A 14,205-nucleotide genomic window follows, 5' to 3' on the forward strand; every position below is an offset into this window, starting at 1 on the left:
AATGGACTAATATCCGAAAAACAGGGATATATTTTCTTCAGAGCGAGATATTTAAGTCACATCACGACCACGATTCACATATCACAACTTCTCTCTTTTCCGGTAAAAACTTCCGCCAACGGAGACCGATGTGTGTTCTGGTTGCCTAAATTGACCGAATCGGTTCGTTAATTGCGTACCTATATGTTTTGTTTTTGTTAATTTCTGTATCTCTAAGTCGCATCCGAATCTAGGGTTATTGCTCAATCTAGGGTTTATGTGTTCTCGTGAGGTTTGGGTTACATAAATACAAAAGACGCTTAATTTAGGTTTCTTATTTCTTTCTTCTAGCTTGAGGTGCTTTTCACTTTCTACACTTTGTCTTTAGGGCACTTGCAAATTTTAGCTCTTTTTCAATTTTGATCTGTGTGCTTTTAGATTTACGTTTTGTCCCTATGTGTATTATCTTACCAATGTTAAAGTATCTTGATGTCCATTTATATATTTTTCTATCTTCTGCAGGAAAGTTGTTTTCTTGAGTGCTTATTGTCCTTTTGTTTGATGATAGATACCACTTCAAACAAGCTTTTAAGAAGGAGAGCTGTTTCAGAGACTTTGATGAAAGGGACTTGTGCTGAGAGTGTTGGTAAGAAGAGAAAGAGGAACGAGTATGATGATAGTTGCATTGCTAGATATATCGGTGCTGTAAGTAACAATAGAAGAGGGTCTAGTGACAATGGAGATGCATGCATAGGAGAAGAGTCGGCACAAGCAAACATTTCTGAATGTGTTGTTGGTCCAAAGTTTAACGACTTTAGTAAGCTGAGGGAAGAAGCAAACTTTAAAGTTGGTCAGACCTGGGCGCTTTATGATACAATGGATGGGATGCCTAGATTGTATGCTCAGATCAGGAAAGTTTCAGCTCCTTGTTTTGGTCTTATGATTACATATCTAGAGCCAGATTCAAATGATGAGAAAGAGCTCCAATGGTTTGAAAAAGACTTGCCTGTTTCTGTTGGTAACTTCAGGCTTGGGGAAAATAAGAGCACAAAAGATCGTTCAATATTTTCACATGTTATTCATTGCAATGAACGGAGCAACGCTAGTTGTTTCAGCATCACTTGTCGTTTCATCAGTACTTATCATTTTAGTGTATCCCCTAGAAATGGAGAGACTTGGGCGCTTTTCAAGAACTGGGATATTAAGTGGTCTTTAAAACCAGATTCTCACCGCAAATATGAGTATGAATTTGTCAAGATTCTGTCAGATTACGCTGATGAAACTGGTGTATATGTTGCATACTTGCATAAAGCAAAAGGATTTGCTAGTGTGTTCTTTCGAATGGGAAGAGGTTATGAAGGTATATTTCGTATTTTACCTCAGAGTTTGTATCGGTTCTCCCATAGGATTCCTTCCTTTGACTGGAATTGAAGGAAAAGGTGTGCCAAAAGATGCTTACGAGCTGGACAAAGCTGCGTTACCAGAAACAATCGAAGAGTTCATCGTGCCTTTAGACTCTGAGAGTAATATAAAGTCTAAACGCCAAGATATATACTTTGCTAGCAAGGGTAATGTTTTTCTGACTGGCCAGATTTGGTCATTTTACTGTGGTGATGATTCTTTGCCTCTGTACTACGGTAGGATTCAGAAGATCACTTTTACCCAGGCATTTATGCAGGATCCTGTATGTAAATTACATATAGGTCGGCTAAAGGCTACTCGTTTCCCTGCGGATGTTATCGACTGGGAAAACAAGGGAACGCCTGTTGGTTGTGGAACTTTCTACGCAAGAAAAGCTCTAGAAATAATCACCCCAAGTGAGGTTTCACTTCAGATAACTCCTCAAACCTCTATTGATGGCATTGAATATACCATTCTCCCCAAGATTGGCGAAGTTTGGGTGATATACAAATACTGGAGTCGTGACATGGATGCAGAGGACTTTAGTTTTGCTTCTTATAACATTGTTGAAATTCTTGATGACACCTTGGAGTATAAGGTCCAATTGCTGAAGCACGACCCCTTTTATAAAGATCATAAAAAGGAGAATACGTTGTTAAGGGCAGTTAAGAAGAATGAGAGCTGGGAAATGGAAGGGTCGGGATCGTATATACCAACATATACGATCCCGAAAAGGGAAAGGATCAGATTCTCGAATAAGGTTCCTGCTTCACGTGTAACCATAGAGATGTACGGAGAGCTAGTGGATCTTATAAGTGTTGATTCTAGAGCATTACCTTCACACCTAATTGCTTCAGACCATTGAGCGAAGATGGTGAGGGAAGCCAGTGATTCCTTTTTGTTAGATTATTGGGGCATTTGGTGAAAAAGGGTTTTGTTTTTTCGGTTAAGAATCTTAAGACTTTCTCCATGATGTAAGAATGTTCTTATCTATGATATGAGAGAGCAAGTATTTGCAGGTTGGTCTAAAATTATCTCTAACTAAATACGTTTTTTGAGTTGAAAGTAGTTAAAAGTATTTCTTGCATCTGTTGGATGAGGTTTTTGCTGATCTGCTCTTTCAGACTTAACTTAAGTCACTTAAGTGACCTCTCTGCAGATCACAGATTTTTAACCTTGTCTAATTCTCATTCACGTTTTAAAATGCTTGGCTCTATGGTTGGTTTATAAATTCATGACAAATGACTCAAGAACAAAGAAGCAAGGGAGGTGATAAAATTTGTCCAGGTTAGTTATAAAGTTAAACTGTTTTTTTTTTTTTTTTTGTGTTATGTTGATCTATCAAAGTTTAAGGAAATACAATAAGTCAATACTTTGATCCTTTACTCTGTGGATCAAAATTTATAATTATACATCTCTCTACTGATCACATATAATTTTACATTAAGAGATCTCTCTACTGAATACTGATCATCCGTTTTCCGCCAAATATATTGACAATGAACTTTATTTACCGCGAAAAGATTTAAGAATTCTTTTTTTTTTCCAGTCACTCTCACTTCTTATAGCCCGTCAAAAGTCTCCGCCGACGACGACTGCGATTTGCTTTTGTCGCAACCATTTTGTTGGTAAAATTATCGTAGATTGTATTCTTTGCTTGATGTCGTATCTGTGTTTGTAGCTGAATCTAGAGTTTATGTTTTCTTCTCGCATTTTTTCCCATTGTGGTTTCTTATTACATTCTCTAGAATTGAGATGCTTGTAACGTATTTTCGTCTGCGTGATTATTCTGTATTCTGTTCGGCGTTTTGTGTCTCTTTTTAAGACCGATTTTAACCAGAAACTGTATTTTCTCATTTTCTTCAGGAACCCATTGAGGTGGAATTTCACTTCGTTTTGATGATGGATGTCACTGCAAATGAGCTTCTTAGAAGGAATAATGATGTCCAGATTAGGACTGATTTGGTTGCATCGACGACACCCAAGAACCAGCAAGAAAAGGCTCAAGCTTTCTCCTTGCAACAACAGAAGAAAGTCCCAAGTAAGAATCCAGACATACATTTCTTTGGAAATAGATGCTCATTTGGTTTGAGCTGTGCTGGTAAGGTTGGTGAGAAGAGAAAGAGGAATGAGTATGGTGAAATTGTTTATACTGAAAATCGCAGCAAGCCTGAAGATGTTACGTAAATCTAGGCAATAAAAGAGTGTCAGGTGATATTGGAGGTGCAGGAGAAGAAGAGTCTGGAAGCGGAAAGCAACTCCATGAAATTGATCTTTGCAAAGAAACATTGCCAGATGTCTTTAACATGAATGCTCAAGTGGGAGTTGCAATGGGGATCTCTCAGAATCTTGAGGCAGATAATAACTCTTTTTTGTGTGATTCAGGTTCAGCAGGTGCAGTACCACAAAAGATTTCTGGATGTGCTGGTTTGAAATTTAATGACTTTGATAGGCTGAGGGAAGGAGTAAAGTTTGAAGCTGGTCAAACCTGGGCTATTTATAATAATACGGTGGATCAGATGCCTAGATTGTATGCTCAGATCAGAAAAGTTTCAGCTCCTTGTTTTAGTCTTAGGATTACATATCTAGAGCCAGATCCAGATGGTGAGAAAGAGACCCAATGGTTTGAGGAAGACTTGCCTGTTTCTGTTGGTAAATTCAGGCTTGGGGAAAATAAGAGCACACAAGATCGTTCCATATTTTCACATGTTATTCATTGCAATGAACGGAGCAACACTAGTTGTTTCAGCATCACTTGTCGTTTCATCGACACTTGCCATTTTAGTGTATCACCTAGAAAAGGCGAGACATGGGCGCTTTTCAAGAACTGGGATATTAAGTGGTCTTCAGAGCTAGATTCTCACCGCAAATATGAGTATGAATTTGTCGAGATTCTGTCAGATTACGCGGATGAAGCTGGTGTATATGTTGCATACTTGCATAAAGCAAAAGGGTTTGCTAGTGTGTTCTTCCGAATGGGAACTGGTTATGAAGGTATATTTCGTATTTTACCTCGCAGTTTGTATCGGTTCTCTCATAGGGTTCCTTCCTTCAAATTGACTGGAGACGAAGGAAACGGTGTGGCAAAGGATGCTTATGAGCTGGATGAAGCTGCGTTACCTGAAACAATCGAAGAGTTCATCATGCCTTCAAACTCTGAGAGTGAAACAAAGTCTGAACACCAAGCCATCTACTTTGCTAGTGAGGGAAAGGTCTTTCAAACTGGCCAGATCTGGTCATTTCACAGTGGTTATGATGATTTGCCTCTATACTATGGTAGGATTCAGAAGATCACTTTTACTCAGGCATTTAAGCAGGATCCGGTAATTAAACTACACATAAGCCGGCTAAAGGCTACTCGTTTCCCTGAAGATGTTATCAACTGGAAGTACGGGGGAATGCCTGTTGGTTGTGGAACATTCTACGCGAGAAAAGTTCAAGAAATAATCACCCCGAGTGAGGTTTCACATCAGATAATGCCTCAAACCTCCATGGATGGCATTGAATATACCATTCTCCCCAAGATTGGTGAAGTTTGGGCGATATACAGATACTGGAGTCGTTACATTGATGTCGATCGCTTGGAATTCGGTCTTTATGACATTGTTGAAATTCTTGATGACACTCTGGACTATAAGGTCCAACTGCTGACGCAACAACCTGTTTCTGATGATCGTAATGATATGGAACATAGGTTGTTTAGGGCATGTACGGAGTATACTTCTAACGAGGATGATGGGTCGGAACCAATATTTACGATCCCAAAGACGGAAAGGATCAGATTCTCGAATAAGGTTCCTGCAACGCGTGTAACGAAAGAGATGTACGGAGAGTTGGAAGACAATTCAAAAGTTGAGTTTAGGGCAACACCTATAAACGTTATACACTGTTGAACAGATGAACTGAAAGAAGAGAAGACGAGAAGTGCCAAGTATTATTTTCTGGTTAGCTTTTGGTACATCTTTTGATTATGAATCTTATGACTTTCTCTTATGATGATGATGTTCTTATATGTGATATGAAACAACAAATATTTTGTAGCTTGGTATGTTGTAATTTTTCTCACTTTTTGTGTAGTTTAAGTGAAAATTAATCATTGACAAAAAAAAAAAAAAAGTTAAAATTAATCTACTAATTCTTGCATATGTTCTTGTAATGTGATGTGGTTTTTGCTGTTTTGCTTTTTTAGACTCAAGCAATCAATCTCTCTGCAGACTATAGATTCAACCTTATATCTTTTTCCAAATTCGGTTATAAAATTACATTTGTCACTTTGTTTGATTAATAATTATACATTTGTTTCCCGCCAAAATATATTGCCAATTTAACATTTACCGCGAAAATGGTTACAAGGTTAAATCAATATTTACTAATTTACATTAGAGACAGTAGAAAATAAAAATAATTTCTATTCTCTTCTTCTCCGGCAGAAGTCTCCACCACCGCCGCCGAAGATTGCGTTTTGCTTTTTGTTGCTCTTTGTTGATCGAACTGGTTAGTCGACTGTTATTAGTTGTATATCTGAAACTCTGAATCTAAGGTTTATCCGTTTACGTTAGGGAGGTTGATTTAGGAATGGAGTTCTCATTACTTATTTTGATTTGAAATGCTTCAAAAATTAGACCTTTCTTAACTTTTTCTGCGTGATTTTTCTGTGTAACACACCTAATGTCTATTTGCGTTTTCTTTCTGTGTGTCCTTGTTTAAACAGATTCTAGAGAAGAAAGTTGTCTTCTTGAGTGTCTATTTTGTTTGATGATGGATGACACTGTGAATGAGCTTCTAAGAAGGAAGAAAGCTGTCCTAAATCATCAGATCAAGAGTGATTTGGTTGCATCCACACTTGCGAATCATCAGGAAAAACCTCAAGCTTTCTCCTTGCTACAACAGAAAGATGTCCAAACTAAGAGTCCCGGCACGCATTTCAGTAACTGTGCAGTTAAGGTTGGTGAGAAGAGAAAGCGGAACGAGTGTGGCGGCATTTGCAATACTGAGAATCGTAGCATGACTGAAGATGTTGTAAATCTAAGTAAAGACAGAAATGTAGACAGCAAAAGAAGTGCGTTTAGTGATAATGGAGATGCAACACAAGAGTTTGGAAGCGGAAAGCAACTCCCTGAGGTTGATTGTTCTAAAGACCCAATGTCAAATGCTCAAGTGGGAGCTGTAGTGGGAAACTCTCGAAATCTTGAGGTGGATCAAAATTCTGGTTTATGTGATTCAGAATCAGGAGGTGTAGTACCACAAAAGATTTCTGGATTTGCTGGTTTGAAATTTAACGACTTTGATAAGCTGAGGGAAGAAGTAAACTTCGAAGTTGGGCAGACCTGGGCTATTTTTGATCCAGTGGATGGAATGCCTAGATTGTATGCTAAGATCATAAAAGTTTCAGCTCCTTGTTTTGGTCTTAGGATTACATATCTAGAGCCAGATCCAGATGGTGAGAAAGAGCTCCAATGGTTTGAAGAAGACTTGCCTGTTTCTGTTGGTAACTTCAGGCTTGGGGAAAATAAGTGCACACAAGATCGTTCAATATTTTCACATGTGATTCATTGCAATGAATTAAGCAACACTCTTTGTTTCAGCGTCACTTGTCGTTTCATCAACACTTGTCATTTTAGTGTATCCCCTAGAGAAGGCGAGACATGGGCGCTTTTCAAGAACTGGGATATTAAGTGGTCTTCAGAGCCAGATTCTCACCGCAAATATGAGTACGAATTTGTCGAGATTCTGTCAGATTACGCTGATGAAGCTGGTGTATATGTTGCATACTTACATAAAGCAAAAGGATTTGCTAGTGTGTTCCTCCGAATGGGAACTGGTTATGAAGGTATATTTCGTATTTTACCTCGCAGTTTGTATCGGTTCTCCCATAGGGTCCCTTCCTTCAAACTGACAGGAGTGAAAGGAAAAGATATGCCAAAAGATGCTTATGAGCTAGACCAAGCTGCCTTACCAGAAACAATTGAAGAGATCATTGTGCCTTCAAACTCTGAGAGCAATATAAAGTCTAAACGCCAAGCCATCTACATTGCTAGCAAGGGATAGGTTTTTCAGACTGGCCAGATCTGGTCATTTTACAGTGGTTATGATGATTTGCCTCTGTACTATGGTAGGATTCAGAAGATCACTTTTACTCAGGCATTTAAGCAGGACCCTGTAATTAAACTACACATAGGTCGGCTAAAGGCTACCCATTCCCCTAAGGATGTTATCGACTGGGAAGACAGGCAAATGCCTGTTGGTTGTGGAACATTCTACTCAAGAAACGTTCTAGAAATAATCACCCCAAATGAGGTTTCACATCAGGTAGTTCCTCAAACCTCAATGGATGGCATTGAATATACTATTCTACCCAAGATTGGTGAACTTTAGGTGATATACAGATACTGGAGTAGTCTTATTGATGTTGAGGACTTGGAGTTTGGTCTTTATGACATGGTTGAAGTTCTTGATGACACTTTGGACTATAAGGTCCAACTGCTGGAGTACGAATCCGTTCATGATGATGATGATGATGACGATGAAAATGGGAATAGGTTGTTCAGGGCATGTACGGAGTATACTTATAACGAGGCTGAAGGGTCCGAACCAATATTTACGATCCCAAAGTCGGAAAGAATCAGATTCTCGAATAAGGTTCCTGCTTCTCGTGTAACCAAAGAGATGCATGGAGAGTTAAAAGAGTTTTTAAGTGTTGATTATAGGGCAACCCCTATAAATGTTATACACTGTTGAACAGAGGAACTGAGAGAAGGAAAGGTATGGGAAGCGCCAAGGATTCCTTTTTGCTAGCGCTTGGTGCATTTTGTGAAAAGGGTTTGTCTTTTTGGCTAAGAATATTCAAGACTTTCTCTATGATTTAAGAAATGTATTTATCTATTGATATGAAGCAGCAAGTATTTGCAGGTTGGTCTGAAATTTTCTTTTCACTAAATGTGTCTTTTGTGTTAAGAGAAGTTAAACTATTTGTTGCTCTAATGTGATGTGGTTTCATACTTAAGTGATCTCTCTGCAGATCGCAAAGGTCAACTGTCCAGTTAGATTTGTTTCAGTAAAACGAGCATAGTCAAAGGTTAGCTTATGCTCGTTTTTCTAAAAAGGAGATAGCTTGTGCTTCAGTTAATGCCTTAATGGATAGTTCATGGCAAAAAAATATAAAACTTTTCTTTGTGTTGTTATGTTGATCCATCGAAGTGTAAGGAGTACCACAGTATGAACCTTTTCAAGGATATACTTACTGGTTTATACTTTTTATTGTGGATAGTTGGTCGTTGGTCTGTGTGAGCCATGAACTGAAGCAGCTTGAGAGAGAGAAGTTGTTATTTAAAATGGAGACTCTGAATTAGCTTAAATCTTTTGTTGATGAGCAAGAGCAGGATGTGGAGCGTATTAGGCACAAAGTTATTTTTAACAAAGGTTGATTCCATGAAGAAGAAAATGAAGACTGAGTACATCAATGCTATCAGGCTAAGAAAAATATGAAGAAAATATTGAAAAGCAAAAGAAAGGAACGCATTCAAAATGCAAAAAGGTTAAGCATACATTGCAAAATATAAGTGAAAAATAACCATTACAGAATATATTCTCATCTCCTCAAGACCTCAATCCTAAGGCCTAATAAGAATCTGTTGTTCTGTTCTTTAATAAATATATTTTGATTTTTTTTAGTTTTAAGCATCTTTCATACAATTTTTTCTTAACTCTTTTATATGAAGTTTGATTTTACTGTAGAAAAAAAATTCCTTTACAAAAAATATGCCAAAATATATATATTTTTTGTATATGTTCAACAAATATTATTTTAAAATCTAAAATAAATAATATTTTAGACCTCTTTTACCACAGTCCACATGCGTTGGACCATCGCACAACCTATAATTGTGGATATATGATTTACAATTTTACAAGCCAGATATGAATACAAAACTCACTACTTTTGTACGATGATCAAATAGAGTAGTAAGTATAGTTAAAATAAGAGATGTGTGTCTTGTGTCCAACATAGATCAACACCTCAGAAAAATTGGGTTTTATAGGCTGTGCTAATTATTTATTATTAATGGAACATTTATTGAGGAATTTTGATCCTCTCATTTTGCTCTTAAATTTTGTGTTCTAATTAAACATTTTATTATTGATTCAATATTTGATTATTATATATGCGGAATAAACTTATTTATCTCTAATTTGAGACCAACTTAATAAAAAAGAGGTTGACAAAAATATTCTTACAATTTTATTCATAAAAAAACTAAAAGAGAATTTAAAACAAACTCGATAGAGGAAAAAAATATGACTATGAAAAGACACTTATAAGCGCTCCTAACAAAAAAAGAAGATATATATTATGAATTTCATATACTTTATTTTGAAGACTAGTTGTGTGATTTTGACTCCACATTCAACACTACATATTCTCTTTTCGTTGCATGCATATATCACATTAAGCTAATCGTGAGTAAAAAAACTCCCTGTAAATCACTTGGACTACAAATTAGTGATGATGTGCACAGTTTGCACATTTACTCGAAATATTTGCTAAAATACTTGTAACATTTTTTTTAATTACAATTTAATTATTTATTGGAGAGACAAGAATTTTTTTTTATATATATTTGAATGTTGAATTCTGAAGTTTTAGATAATCTATGAATTCTGAAGTAAATAATTTTGTCTCACCTCTGTGTTGATACGTTATAAACGCACCATTGATAAGCTTCCAACACAAACCAACATCAAACTACATCGATGTATCACTTCTTCACACACAATACTCTCGATTAGAGAAGATCAATATTGAAAAAATCAAAAGAGAATATAGAGACTAGAATCTTCAGCACCATCTTTAGATTCTACTTTTCCCAAGTAGTTTCGTAAAAGATATAATCAAATATTGTATAGTTTAGTGTATTTAAATTTCTAATTGATTTTATGTTTTAAATAAATATATCGCTTTGGTATTCAATGTAAGTTTTTTAAGAAACAGATATAGATTTTTTGGTTCGATTTTTGATCTGAATCGTTTAAATCGATTTTTTTCTTTGTAAAACCCTAAAACTAAAATATCTATTCTTCTCAAAAAAGACTTTTATATCCATAAATAAAGTCTAATTTGAGTATAAAAGTCTTTTCCGAATAATAGAAAATGACCAAAACACCCTTGTCTTCACAAATTGGTAGCAATTTAGCTAAACTTGGAAGGGTTTTTACGTAAATAAACAAGAATAAAAAGTTCAAATGACCTTAAAGTTTCTAAAAATTACAGTAAAACCAGAGAACCATATAAACCGTGAGGTGTCTCCCCAGAAACGAAGACGAAGACAGATTCCAGTCAAAGAGGCAGTTGGGCATCGACGTGAGCTTTGACGGTACCCTATCTCCTCCGTTTCCTCTCTCTGTTTCTCCGAACTCCGGTGAGTTTCCGACGCTCTCTCTGTCTCTCTCTCGCACTCTCTGTGCCATTCTCTTACTCTTCAGTACGGTTCTGTTTTCTGAAATCGATTAGTCTTTGGTTTTGTCAAAAGCCCATAATTTTACCTTCATTTCTGAGAAATTCGACGCTGTTTCTCATGTCTTACTTGAATGTATGTCTTTGTTGAAAACATGTTTGGTTCTTTCGTTTTCTTTTGCTTTTGACAGTGCTGAATTCGAATTTTTACATGTAGGGTTTTAGCAAGAGAATAGCTTGAAAATTTGGGATTTTTTTTTTTTGGTATGAGCAACAAAGATGTCTGAATTGCATGTCATCGTTGGAAAACTTGTTTGGTTCTTTGGTTTTTGCATTTATTTTAACAGTGTTGAATTTCGAATTTCTCTGTGCAGGGTTTAGCAAGAGACGAGATTGAAGAAATCTGGGATATTTTTAAAGTATGAGCAACAAAGATGAGGCTCTACGAGCCAAAGATTTAGCAGAAGATTGGATGAGCAAGTCAGATTTCACAACTGCTCGTAGAATTGCGATAAAGGCTCAGAAAATGGATGCAACTCTGGAGAGTGTTGTTGCTCGCATGATTATGGTGTGTGATGTGCATTGTGCAGCATTGGAGAAATCTGGTGATGAGACTGATTGGTACAAGATTCTTCAAGTGGAGCAAACTGCAGATGAAAATACCATTAAGAAACAGTATAAGAAGCTTGCTCTTCATCTTCATCCGGACAAAAACAAACTCCCTGGTGCTGAATCTGCTTTCAAAACTATTGGTGAAGCTCAGAGGGTTCTTTTGGACAAGGATAAAAGGAGGTTTCATGACATGAGACGAAAACCTGTCTTTAGAAGGCCTGCACCAGCACCAGCACCAGCACCATCATTTCAACCACCCCAACAAGCCCCGACCACACCTTTTTTCACTCAGCGTGGTTTCCAGACAAATGTTAATGTGGCAAGGAAGAGACCTGAAAACCAGAAGAAACCTCAAGCTCAACCAACTGGGTTTGATGGTCTCGCCAGCTTTACGACCTCATGCGCATTTTGTCACAGGAAGTATGAATATCAAAGGAAATTAATCAACACACTGATGACTTGTTTGAATTGCGGTAAGCAATACGTTGCTTTTCAAGAAACTTTCCAACCACCAGTTCAGCCGACTTTCTCCTTCTTCCAACAGAGCAAGGTTCCTACACAAGAGGCAGGCAAGGCAGTGGAGAAGCAGCCAGAAAGTTGTGCTAAAAGTTTTTTTAGTAAAGAGGGTTCTAGAGCAAAAAGCTCTGGTGTTTCTGCTGAGAACATCAATGGAAAGAGAAAGAGGAAGAAGGTCGTTGAATCCAGTGACAGCTCTTGCAGCGAGAGCAGTATTGACTGCAATGAAGTTCCAGCTGGTGGACAAGATTCGGGGTCCAGCGGTGCACAGCATTCTCGGAGGTCTGTCCGTAGCAAGCAGCAGGTTTCATATAAAGAGGATAAAGAAGAGGATGCAGAAAGTGCTGAGGAGTCTGATTTCAGAAAGAAGTCACATGAGGATCAACCGTTTACAGAAACCTTGCCAAATGGTTTAAACAGGACAAAGAAGAGTAAAGCAGCAAAAAATTCAAGTTCAGGGAGTGCGTCAGATGCAGAAATTCAGTGTACTGATCCTGATTTCAGTAACTTTGAGAAGTCGAGGGAAGTGACCTGTTTCAAAGCTGGTCAGACATGGGCAATCTATGATGACATGGGTGGAATGCCTCGATACTATGCCATCATCAGAAAAGTCATAAGGAAACCTAGTTTCATGCTCAAAATACAATGGCTAGAGGCTGAACCAGATGATGAGAAAGCAAACCTGTGGGTTCGTAAAAACTTGCCCATCTCTATTGGCAAGTTCAAACTTGGTGGAAATGAGAACATAGAGAAAACTCCATGTTTCTCTCATATGATCTACTTTAAGGTAGGAAGCATGAAGGATACTGTCAGAGTATACCCAAGAATAGGAGAAACATGGGCTCTCTTCAAGAACTGGGACATCAATTGGTCCTCTGGTCGTCGGCGTTCTTCCCATGAGCATGAGTATGAGTATGAATTTGTTGAGATCCTGTCAGAATATGTTGAAGGGGTTGCAATACAGGTTGCGTTCTTGCGTAAAATAAAAGGCTTTACAAGTGTATTCTGTCGAATTGCACCAGGTGGTGGATCAGACACAATTCAGATTCCGCCTCATGAGTTGCTTAGATTCTCCCACAGCATCCCCTCAACCAAATTGACAGGAAAAGAAGGAAATGGCGTTCCCATTGGTTCTTATGAGTTCGATACAGCTGCATTACCACAGAAAATTGAACAAGAAGAAGCTGTCCCTGTCTTACGAGAATCTGCCAAGTTAAACCAAGTCAATCATAACTCTCCACCTTCATCGGAGCCAGACTGTATCGTCATTCCTAATTTCCAGTTCAACAACTTCAGCGCTGAAAGATTGGAGGGAAAGTTTGCACCTGGTCAGATATGGTCATTGAACAGCAAAGAGGATGGCTTGCCCAAGTGTTACGCAAAGATTCAGCAGATAGTATGGAGGCCGGTATTCAAGTTGCAGATAAACCGGCTAGAGCCAAAATCATTGCTTGAGAACGTTATACAGTGGCATGACAAAAGAATGCCAGTCAGTTGCGGAAATTTCACTTTGAAGGAAGGCCGGGACGAGACACTCACTAAAGTGACTGATTTTTCACATCAGATTAAGGCAGAAAAGCATTTCAGGATAAACGAGTACATTGTTGTCCCCAAGACTGGCGAAATTTGGGCAATGTACAAGAACTGGAGTGAAACAATCAAGGCCACAAGCTTGAAGAGGTGTGAATATGAGGTTGTTGAGGTTCTTGATGACAATGACAGTCACATCGAGGTTATGCTGTTGGAACAGGTTGATGGGTTTATTTCAGTATTCAAGGAAAAATTGGAAGGAGGCATCGATGTGAAGAAGAAGATCCCAAGGTGTGAATTGTTGAGATTCTCACATTATGTTCCTGCATTCCGCTTAACTGGAGAGAGAGATGGAGCTCTTAGAGGCTATGTTGAGCTCGATCCAAGTGCGTTTCCCCTTAACTTGCGCAGGTCTTAGACTAATTCTTGTAGGGAGGGTTGTTTCTTTGTAAGAACTAGTAGTAGTAATGGCTTTTACATTCTGTCGAAATGTGTAGTTTTCAGTTCTAGATTCAGACGTTAACTTCCATCAAAAAATGTGTTGATGAAAAAACCTTTACCCTTATATGTGCCTCTTGCTCTGTCTTATCACGTGTGTAATACAGACAACTAATGTGTGTCAATTTCTGTCTTCACTTACCGTTTTTCGTTTGAGTTGATTAGAAGAAACTAAAGCAAAGGTCAGAAAATAATCAACTAACAAGTCGTTAAATGCA

The 14,205-nt window shown here is 37.8% G+C and overlaps 6 protein-coding genes across 8 annotated transcripts; 4 read left to right on the forward strand and 2 right to left on the reverse strand.

The window, feature by feature from the left end:
* The first annotated feature begins 57 nt into the window (after positions 1–57).
* On the forward strand, positions 58–2,401 carry AT5G18720 (DNAJ heat shock amino-terminal domain protein, putative (DUF3444)). Of its 3 annotated transcripts, none has more exons than NM_001343564.1 (2): positions 58–162; positions 502–2,401. In NM_001343564.1, exon 2 carries the CDS (start codon positions 1,217–1,219, stop codon positions 2,243–2,245), a length of 1,029 nt encoding a protein of 342 aa, NP_001332539.1. In that variant the 5' UTR covers positions 58–162; positions 502–1,216; the 3' UTR covers positions 2,246–2,401. The 3 variants fall into 3 exon arrangements, with proteins under 3 accessions (NP_001332539.1, NP_197373.4, NP_001154718.1); NM_121877.4 differs by having other exon boundaries at positions 81–162; positions 548–2,303; NM_001161246.1 differs by lacking the exon at positions 58–162 and having other exon boundaries at positions 351–2,317.
* A 435-nt stretch (positions 2,402–2,836) lies between these two features.
* Positions 2,837–5,481, forward strand: AT5G18730 (DNAJ heat shock amino-terminal domain protein). Its single transcript, NM_121878.6, has 2 exons — positions 2,837–3,008; positions 3,247–5,481. Exon 2 carries the CDS (start codon positions 3,687–3,689, stop codon positions 5,271–5,273), a length of 1,587 nt encoding a protein of 528 aa, NP_197374.2. The 5' UTR covers positions 2,837–3,008; positions 3,247–3,686; the 3' UTR covers positions 5,274–5,481.
* On the reverse strand, positions 3,886–8,052 carry AT5G18735 (uncharacterized protein; the record flags this gene model as incomplete). The annotated part of the gene is made up of 5 exons (NM_001343565.1): positions 3,886–4,500; positions 4,773–4,801; positions 4,868–5,178; positions 7,555–7,637; positions 7,771–8,052. 5 exons carry the CDS (start codon positions 8,050–8,052, stop codon positions 4,432–4,434), a joined length of 774 nt encoding a protein of 257 aa, NP_001331093.1. The 3' UTR covers positions 3,886–4,431.
* On the forward strand, positions 5,803–8,326 carry AT5G18740 (hypothetical protein (DUF3444)). The gene is made up of 2 exons (NM_121879.6): positions 5,803–5,874; positions 6,092–8,326. The coding sequence occupies exon 2, from the start codon at positions 6,136–6,138 to the stop codon at positions 7,426–7,428; it is 1,293 nt and encodes a 430-aa protein (NP_197375.4). The 5' UTR covers positions 5,803–5,874; positions 6,092–6,135; the 3' UTR covers positions 7,429–8,326.
* Positions 8,327–10,635: 2,309 nt separating this feature from the next.
* AT5G18748 (uncharacterized protein) lies at positions 10,636–10,845 on the reverse strand (the record flags this gene model as incomplete). Its single annotated transcript, NM_001125778.1, has 1 exon — positions 10,636–10,845. One exon carries the CDS (start codon positions 10,843–10,845, stop codon positions 10,636–10,638), a length of 210 nt encoding a protein of 69 aa, NP_001119250.1.
* On the forward strand, positions 10,650–14,169 carry AT5G18750 (DNAJ heat shock N-terminal domain-containing protein). The gene is made up of 2 exons (NM_121880.4): positions 10,650–10,796; positions 11,206–14,169. The coding sequence occupies exon 2, from the start codon at positions 11,253–11,255 to the stop codon at positions 13,905–13,907; it is 2,655 nt and encodes an 884-aa protein (NP_197376.1). The 5' UTR covers positions 10,650–10,796; positions 11,206–11,252; the 3' UTR covers positions 13,908–14,169.
* Positions 14,170–14,205: the final 36 nt, after the last annotated feature.

This window comes from Arabidopsis thaliana, chromosome 5 (assembly GCF_000001735.4).
Source record: "Arabidopsis thaliana chromosome 5, partial sequence".
Taxonomy (NCBI): Eukaryota; Viridiplantae; Streptophyta; class Magnoliopsida; order Brassicales; family Brassicaceae; genus Arabidopsis; species Arabidopsis thaliana.